Source organism: Chenopodium album, chromosome 7 (genome assembly GCF_948465745.1).
Source record: "Chenopodium album chromosome 7, dcCheAlbu1.1, whole genome shotgun sequence".
Taxonomy (NCBI): Eukaryota; Viridiplantae; Streptophyta; class Magnoliopsida; order Caryophyllales; family Amaranthaceae; genus Chenopodium; species Chenopodium album.
This window is the reverse complement of record NC_137840.1, coordinates 29,062,589-29,071,473: the sequence shown is the minus strand read 5'-3', so window position 1 is coordinate 29,071,473 and position 8,885 is coordinate 29,062,589. Positions and strand designations below refer to the sequence as shown.

The following is an 8,885-nucleotide window of genomic DNA, read 5'->3' as shown; positions in this document are numbered from 1 at the left end:
TCATGAGGAGCTAACTTAGGGATGATTTGAAGCTAGTGGAGAGAACGTGGACCGTCTTGGTTGGGCCTAGGGCGAAGGATGAAATTTTTAGTTCTCTATGCTAAGCTTAGGTTTATCTTCTTCAGCCATGAGCAAATTAGAACGTGTTCCCCCTCTTTAAATTGAGAAAAGTAAGCATTCTTTGATACATGTCCCTATGTTCGTGTCCATTTGGAGCATATCCTACCATGAAACTTGATTGATTTTCTTAATCCTTGTCATATTATGTTTGTTGTGTGTGTTGTCTTTTTGTTTTAGTTTTTCCTTGCTTGAGGACAAGCAAGAGGCAAGTGTGGGGGATTTTGATGAATGGCATTTATGCCACTTTTCTATCCTTTTTCTCTAAGGATTCTCCCATCATTTGCACTTGTTTGAGCCTTTTTAAGCATTTTTACCTTAGTTTTGCCTTTTCCTTTCCTTTCTCGTATTTTCTTTCCTTTTTCCCCTTTTTGTTGGTTTTTTTAGCGTTTCTCTTTTGTTTTGTAGGTTTTTGGCCCTTTCGGATGAACCTTTGGATGCATGTCGAGCCATGGAGAGGAAATATGATGCTCAAGGAGGGAAATATGGCAATGCATATGAACCGCGGGCGCGGAGCTTTGGGCCGCAGGCGCAGATTCTTGAAGATGAAGATTTCACAACTTTAAGTAGATGTCGCGCCGCGCCTCAGGAGAGGGCTCTCCTCTCTGGCCCGCGGGCGCGACACTAGGAGTCGAGGGCGCGTCTGATGGAGGCTGGCTTTCCCCTGTTGCTTTGCCGCGGCCTCTCCTCAGTAGGAGATGGCATCTCTTTTCTTTAGCCGAGGGCGCAGGTTTAGGAGCCGGGGCGCAGGTTGCTCGGTTAAGCAACTCCGTACCCACGATGGAGAGGGCGCGTCTGATGGCTAGATGGCTCTCTTAGGTGTTTTATTTTCGTCTTTTGTGATGCATATAAATAGTCCCCTCATTCAAGTTTGTAATCATCTCTTATCTTATGAACAATTAGCCCTAATCTTAAAGAGAGAAAGTGGATGGTGACTCAAGTTTCCTTTATTGTAATCAACTTTGATCAAGTTTAATCTTCAATCTAGCAACCTTTCAAGTTTTCCTCTTTCATTAATCTCCTCTTTAGTAATCTCTCATCCTTTCTCTTTATTTTATTTATTTGCCTCTTAGTTGCTTATTAATATTAATCTATTATATCATCTAGTTATTACTATTTTTATAATTCTTAATCATGTTTGTGTTGTGTTTCTTGAGTTTTTTTTTTTTTTTTATTCTTGCTACTATGTTTATTGTCCCTTCTCTAGGCTAAACTTTTAGCTAGGGGAAGGGGGTGGAAGATATGAGTTGATATTGGATGAATGATGATGGTTGGATTTAACTTATGCCATAAATTGATGAAAGACATGATTTTTAATAGCTTGAGATTATTATTGCACTCTATTTGATGTTTTCTTGTTTAATTGCATGAAAGTGATTTGAACTAGATTAAGATCATCTCTATTTTAATGATTGCATGAGAATGAGTTATTAAAGTGGAGTTTTAATGGATTGTGCTTCTCTATTCTCTTGATTTGATTGTAACTAATAGGATGCATGAGAATGATCCTTATTAGTGTAGACCTCTGTCATTGATTTGCCTAGACTATTGCATGAGAATGAATTGTTTAGGTAGAATCTTGTGTTCTTTAGCATGTGTTTCATGATAATCACCATTATTCCCCTCTTTCTAATCATATTGGACACCCCCGTATCCCTAGCGTCATTTTCCCATGATTTTAATCATCATTTTCTTGCTTATTTGTAGTTTTAGTGTTCTTACTCAACAAAACCAACAAAAACAATCCCCTTTTAACTCTTGCATTAGTGATTATTAATGTTGAATTAGTGCGCTTCCCTAGTGGTTCGACCCTTTACTTGCCACTAACTAGTTTAGTGTAGGTTTAGGCATTATAAATGATTAATTTTATTAGGGTAGTAGCTTAACGACCTATCTAACCCTTGATCATTCTTCTCTTCTATCAACGCATAATGGCATCATGTTTAAGTGATCTGGAATATTGATCATTGAGTCTAATTTTGTTAACGCATCGGCAAATTGATTGTCATCCCTTGGGAGATATTAAAAATCAATATATTCAAAATGGTCGATGAGTTTCTCTTGGTGTGCTTGGTATATTATCATTGTGGTTTGTTATGTCCAATTTATATAGTGTTTTACCCCCGTCCCGTGGTCATAATTAGTAGTGTTTTTGGCTCTTTAGGGACACTTTTATTACTAATTTGTGTTTTCAAGTGTTTTCGTAGTTTTGGTTGAGTTTTACAGGAAATTGCACTCTTAGAGCATTTTCCCGGGATTTCATGGATCAACTACGGAAGCTAGAAGGACACGACCATTCTTGAAGCCCAGGATCGGTGACAGCAGGTGATTAAGGGCACAGTATGTGATACCGCGGCTATTGGATCAAGTAATCAAGACCCGATGAGGAAATCCGTATTGGGCCGAGTAATCGAGCCCAATCGAAATCCAAGCCTCAAAGAAGAAGCCGGGCCCGATCGGGCAAGCATGCGCCCGATCAGGCGAGTGCGCGCAATGCAGCCTCAAGGAAGAAGCCGCGCCCGATCGGGTGAGCATAGGCTCTCTCGGGCGCAGCATACCAGCAAAGGGCATAGTAAAAAAGTGGGCCCGATCGGGCGGCCCTTCGCCCGATCGGGCGCGTGTTTTTCTAAGTAGCTGATTAGTTTTATTTTAGTTTTTGTTTGAAGAGTGTTTAAGTACGAATTATGTACAAAAATTCGGATTACCTTCTTTTTTAGATTTTCTCTCTCTACTTAGGATATTTTTCTCTCTATTAAATTCTCTCTCAACTATGCTCTTAATTACTTTCATTAATCTAGATTTCTTTTGGTAACAATTTCTTCTCTTTTAATTTCAGTTATTTTATTTACTTCTATGATTATGTTTTGCTTTATTTATTTGATTACTTTAGTTATGATGATGCTTGAGTAGTTTTATTTCTAGGGTTTATGGGGATCTAATAAATATTATGAAGGGGTAAATTTGTGATTGTTGATTATAAATGCTTGGTTAATTTCATATTGATTGATTTAATACTATGCAATTAGGTTTAGCCAGATTTAATTGTATGAGTTTAGCAATATTAATTCGAGATTCGACATATGAGAATTGATGTTTAGGCTTAGTTTCAAAAGGCGGACTAAGTTATAAATGGTTAAGTCGAGATTTGACAGATGAGATTTAATGCCGGTAAATTAACTCTGTGATTAGAATACGTAGCGAAAGCCCTTTGTAATCTTATTAACTAATGCTTGATGATTGCTTATTATGATTTGCCATGGAATATTGTTTATTAGTGAACCTATGCCCTAGGTCTTTTAATATTTAACTTCTCCCTACTTTATTTCCTCCGATCTTATTCTTCGTAGTATAGTCTTTATTTACAACAATATTGGTTAACTTGATAATTTAGATTATAATAATTAATTCGGAGTAGAAAGACTTGTTTCCCTGTGGATTCGACCCTACTTCTCTATCTACTTTAGTTAGAGGACTTAGGTAATTACTTTTGATTAGGGGATACGACTTTACCTTGTCAAAAATTGGCGCTGTTGCCGGGGAAACGGTTTTATTTTTATTTTCTGATTATTTTTTGTAGTCTAGATTATCCCTTTTTGTCTCAGAGAACGTTAGTTCTTTGAGGCAATTCTCATATTTGTCTTTTAGTTCCTTGTTTATGCCCAGGTGTTCAAGATCAGGTTACATCCCATTCGATCCTGAGATCGAGCGCTCGTTTCATAGGCAAAGGAAAATTTATAGAAAAATTCTGGCGGGTTCTAAGGAAGACAATAGTCGAAGAAACCCTCCCTCTGATTCTAGTGACACAGAAATTCCTTCAGATTCAGAATCAGAGATGACGGACCAGAAGAAACTCAGTGACTACTCGCAGCCGAAGCTCACAAATTTCCCGCACCTTACTCCCACTCCGGCGCTAGATGGAGTTCAGTTTGAAATCAAGCCCCAATTTATCACTACGATAGAGAGGAAGCAATTCAGTGGAGCTAAGGGTGAAGATCCTAATCTTCACATCGCAGATTTCTGCCAGTATTGTAACACCATTAGACAAGTCGGGGTCATGTAGGATCAAATCAGGGAGATTCTTTTTCCCTTTTCATTATCTGGCAAAGCTAAATTATGGTTTAATGGTTTGAATAGAACTGTACTTGGTATTACTGACCGGGAAATTCTTTCTTTGAATTCCTATAATAAATATTACCCTGCAGAGAGAATAACAGTACTAAGGAGTGCTATTCAAAACTTCGCTCAAGAGGCCGATGAAACGTTATATGAGGCTTGGGAGAGGTTCAGGGATCTACAGAGAGAATGATATGAAATAACCAAGGAAAGACAAGTAAAAGAGAGGAGAAATCAAGTAACAACAAGTTCAAACCAACAAACCAAGATAACCTATCTCAAATTCACAAAGATAGATGAAATAGGGGTCTTAATCAAAGCCAACACCAAGTAAAGCTAAGATTAAGGTGTAACCACAAAGATTACAAGAGATGCAATCACAAAGAAAGCAAGATAATCACAAAGATTATGGTAGAGAGTGAAAGTCTCTTGATTACAAAGTTCAACAAAAATTAATTTGCAAAAACGTCTTAAAACAACTTAAATAGTTCGCCCAAACTGGCAGAAAAACGGGAAAAGGTTCGGCCGAACTCAGGGTAAGTTCGGTCGAACTTGTGGGTAGGTTCGGTCGAAATTTTTGAGTTCGGCCACTCCTGCAAAGATGCAAAAATCAGCTCTGAAACTGCCTGGGAGTTCGGGCGAACCACAGTGTAGGTTCGGCCGAACTTTCCTGCTTCTGGACAGCTCAAATTCAAACGTTCATAACTTCTTTGTTTCTCGCTCAAATTTGGCATGTGACCAGTCGTTGGAATGATCTTGAACTCTACTTTCACCTCCAACTTGAATCATCTAAAAATTTTCTGTAACTAAGGAGATATGGCTGAATGAAGTAGCTGCATCATATATTGATAAGCTTCTTTTCTTCAAGTGTGATGATTGTTAGCCCCGAATGGTGACCTCCAAGGAGCTTGGCCCTACTTCGTGTCATGAAACGTGGCATGTCTTCCACTTCTTCCACTAAGTTTCATGCACCCGCGTCAAACTCCTCCTCTTCAAAAGGAATTGCCCTCAATTCCGGATCATCATCACCAATATCATCTTTAAAGAGAAAAGGAGCAAGATCACCAACATTAAAGGTAGCATGAACACCAAAGTCTCCCGGTAGTTTGAGCTTATAAGGATTAGGTCCAACTCTTTCCACAACTTCAAAGGGGCCTTCGGATCTTGGCATGAGCTTATTCTTTCTCTTAGCCGGGAATCTTTCCTTCCGAAGATGGAGCCACACAAGATCACCTACATTGAATTCCCTTGGCTTTTTGAATTTGTTTGCCCTTGCCTTGTAACTCTCATTTGTCTTCTCAATTCTCTTCTTGACATCTTCATGAAGCCTTTTCATTGTTTCAACTCTATCTTTTGCCTCAAACCTCAACTCCTCTTGAGGGATACTAGGCAACAAGTCAAGTGGTAGGCGGGGATTAAAACCATACACTACTTCAAATGGTGTTTTCCCAGTAGCTATGCAATGAGAGCGGTTGTAAGCAAATTCAACTTGAGGTAGCTTAATATCCCAATCTTTCATGTGTTTGCTAATGATAGCTCGGAGAACGGTGGACATGGTACGATTAGTCACCTCGGTTTGGCCATCGGTTTGAGGGTGACTAGAGGTACTAAACAAGAGCTTGGTTCCCACTAATTTCCACAAAGTCTTCCAAAAGTAGCTTAAGAACTTAGGATCACGGTCCGACACAATACTTTTTGGAATGCCATGAAGCTTCACCACTTCTCTAAAGAACAAGGTAGCCACATGAGAAGCGTCATCGGTCTTACGACAAGGAATGAAGTGAGCCATCTTGCTAAAATGATCAACCACAACAAACACGGAATCATTTTGCCTTTGAGTGCGAGGGAGAGCAACCACAAAATCCATGCTAAGATCATCCCAAGGGTGACTAGGGACCGAAAGAGGAGAGTAGAGTCCTTCACGGAATTAACTCTTAGCCTTGTGACAAGCCCCACAACGAGCTATCACATCTTGCACATCACCAAAAATCTTGGGCCAATAAAAATGCTCTCGAAGAATGTCATATGTTTTCGCAACCACAAAGTGTCCGGCTAGCCCTCCTTGATGAGCTTCTTTAACAAGCAACCGTCGATGAGAGCATTTCGGAACACAAAGCTTGTTTCCCTTGAAAAGGAAACCCTCTTGCACCATGAAAGAGCCATCGACCCCTTCGTCACACTTCTTCATCAACCCACCAAAATCCTCATCATCGTGATACAACTCTTTAAGCAACTCAAACCCTAAAAACTTCGCATCAAGAATAGTGATCATACAATGTCTCCTAGAAAGAGCATCGGCAACAACATTGCTCTTCCCTTCCTTGTACTTAGAAGAGAAATTGAATGATTGGAGGAATTCAATCCATTTGGCATGCCTTGCATTGAGTTTATGAGAACCATTGATGTACTTGAGAGATTCATGATCGGAGTGTAGTACAAATGGTCTAGGCCTCAAGTAATGTGACCAATGATCAAGAGCCCTTACAATAGCATAGAACTCCTTGTCATAGGTACTATATCTCATTCTTGCTCCACCAAGCTTCTCACTAAAATAGGAAACCGGCCTCCCTCCTTGCACAAGAACCGCTCCAACTCCAACCCCACTAGCATCACATTCAACTTCAAAGGGTTGATCAAAACTCGGAAGAGCTAAGATTGGAGCCTCACACAACTTCTTCTAGAGGTTCACAAAAGCCCTTTGAGCCGATGGTGTCCACTCAAAAGTACCCTTCTTCATGCATTTGGTCACCGGGGCCAAAATAGTGCTAAAATTCTTCACAAACCTTCGATAGAAGGAAGCTAGACCATGGAAACTCCTAACTTGAGTGAGAGTAGTAGGAGTAGGCCAAGATTGAATGGCCTCCACTTTACTAGGGTCCATTGAGATCCCTACATTTGAAATCACATAACCAAGAAAAACAATACTATCCACCATAAAAGTACATTTTTCCAACTTGGCAAAAAGCCGCCTACTTCTCAATGCTTCAAATACTTGCCTCAAATGTTTAGCATGATCAAGTTCACATTTGCTATAAACAAGTATGTCATCAAAATAAACAATAACAAATTTACCAATGAATGGGCGAAGTACCTCATTCATGAGCCTCATGAAAGTGCTAGGAGCATTAGAGAGCCCAAATGGCATAACTAGCCACTCATACAAGCCTTGCTTTGTCTTGAAAGCGGTCTTCCACTCATCTCCTTCACGCATACGAATTTGATGGTACCCCATCCTCAAGTCAATCTTCGAAAACACCTTGGAACCATGTAACTCATCAAGCATATCATCAAGTCGGGGAATAGGGAAGCTATACTTGATGGTGATGTTATTGATGGCCCTACTATCCACACACATCCTCTATGTACCATTCTTTTTCGGAACCAAAAGAGCCGGAACCAAACAAGGGCTAAGGGATTCCTTTACAAATCCTCTTTCAATCAACTCACCAACTTGTCTTTGAAGCTCTCTTGCTTCATCGGGGGTACACCTATAAGCCGGTCTATTAGGGAGTTGTGATCCGGAAATAAGATCTATTTGATGTTCAATTCCCCTAATAGGTAGCAAACCGGGTGGGAGATCATCGGGGAAAATGTCATGGTACTCAACCAATACTTCCTTGACAAGGGGGTGGATTGGGTTCTCTCGCTCACTCTCTTGTGTTTCCCTAAGAAGACAAATAAATACAATGTGTCCTTGATTTATCTCCTTTCCCATCTCATTTTCCCCAATGAGAAGGTTCTCTTTTATTGTGTTTCCCGTACCCAAGGGTTCTTTGTGTTTGATGGTGGGGGACAAGGGGTTGAGTACAATCTTTTTCTTATCCATCATGAATGAATAAGTGTTCTTTCTTCCATCATGCATCACATCTCTATAAAATTGCCAAGGTCTACCAAGCAATACATGAAAAGCATCCATAGGCAATACATCACAAAGCACCTCATCCTTATATAACTTGCCAATTGAGAAAGAAAGAAGAGTTTGTTTCGTTACCTTCACCTCATTGTGATTGTTAAGCCATTGAAGCTTGTAGGGAGTAGGATGATCGGTAGATTCAAGATTGAGCTTGCTCACCAATGTTGTTGAAGCCACATTAGTGCAAGAGCCACTATCGATGATAAGATTGCAAACTCGATCCTTGATGGTGCATCGAGTTTGGAAGATGTTTTCCCTTTGCTCTTCCGCTAAAGGGGTGGAAATGGAGTGAAGTGCTCTCCTCACTACAAGGATTTGACCCTCATCGGCGTCAACTACAATTTCATCCTCCCTATCAAATATAGGGTCACCAAAATCCCTCTTCTCATCTTCGTACTCATCATCATCCATTTCACAAATCATCATAGCTCTACTATTTGGACACTCATTAGCAAAATGTCCATAGCCTCTACACTTGTAGCAAGTCTTTCGATTTCCCATCTTGTTGTGATCATCTTTGTTAGGAAAATGCATAGGAGCCTTGCCTTTGTCATCTTTGACAATGGGCTTGCTTGTCTCATCCTTTGGAGCAAAAGAATTCTTGAAGGTAGGCTTAGGATACCCACTAGCACTACTCACCTTGTCATACTTCTCAAACTTCAAAGCCACTTGCACCACTTGATCAAAACTTCCATGGGCATGCACATCAACCTTTTGCCCAAGCTTTCTTTCAAGACCACCA

The 8,885-nt window shown here is 40.1% G+C and overlaps 1 protein-coding gene across 1 annotated transcript; it reads right to left on the bottom strand.

The window, feature by feature from the left end:
• Window positions 1-6,907: 6,907 nt before the first annotated feature.
• On the bottom strand, window positions 6,908-7,945 carry LOC145640122 (uncharacterized). Its single transcript, XM_081691433.1, has 2 exons — window positions 7,597-7,945; window positions 6,908-7,119 (listed from the first exon to the last, which is right to left on the bottom strand). The coding sequence occupies exons 1-2, from the start codon at window positions 7,943-7,945 to the stop codon at window positions 6,908-6,910; spliced, it is 561 nt and encodes a 186-aa protein (XP_081547559.1).
• Between the last annotated feature and the right edge of the window lie 940 nt (window positions 7,946-8,885).

Excerpts from the sequence above, each read along its gene's own strand:
- LOC145640122 (XM_081691433.1), bottom strand. The coding sequence starts at position 7,945 with ATGGGAAAGGAGATAAATCAAGGACACATTGTATTTATTTGTCTTCTT. Across the intron at positions 7,120-7,596 it reads TTTGGTTCCGAAAAAGAATG|GGATCTCAATGGACCCTAGT; the intron begins GTACATAGAGGA and ends TTTCAAATGTAG.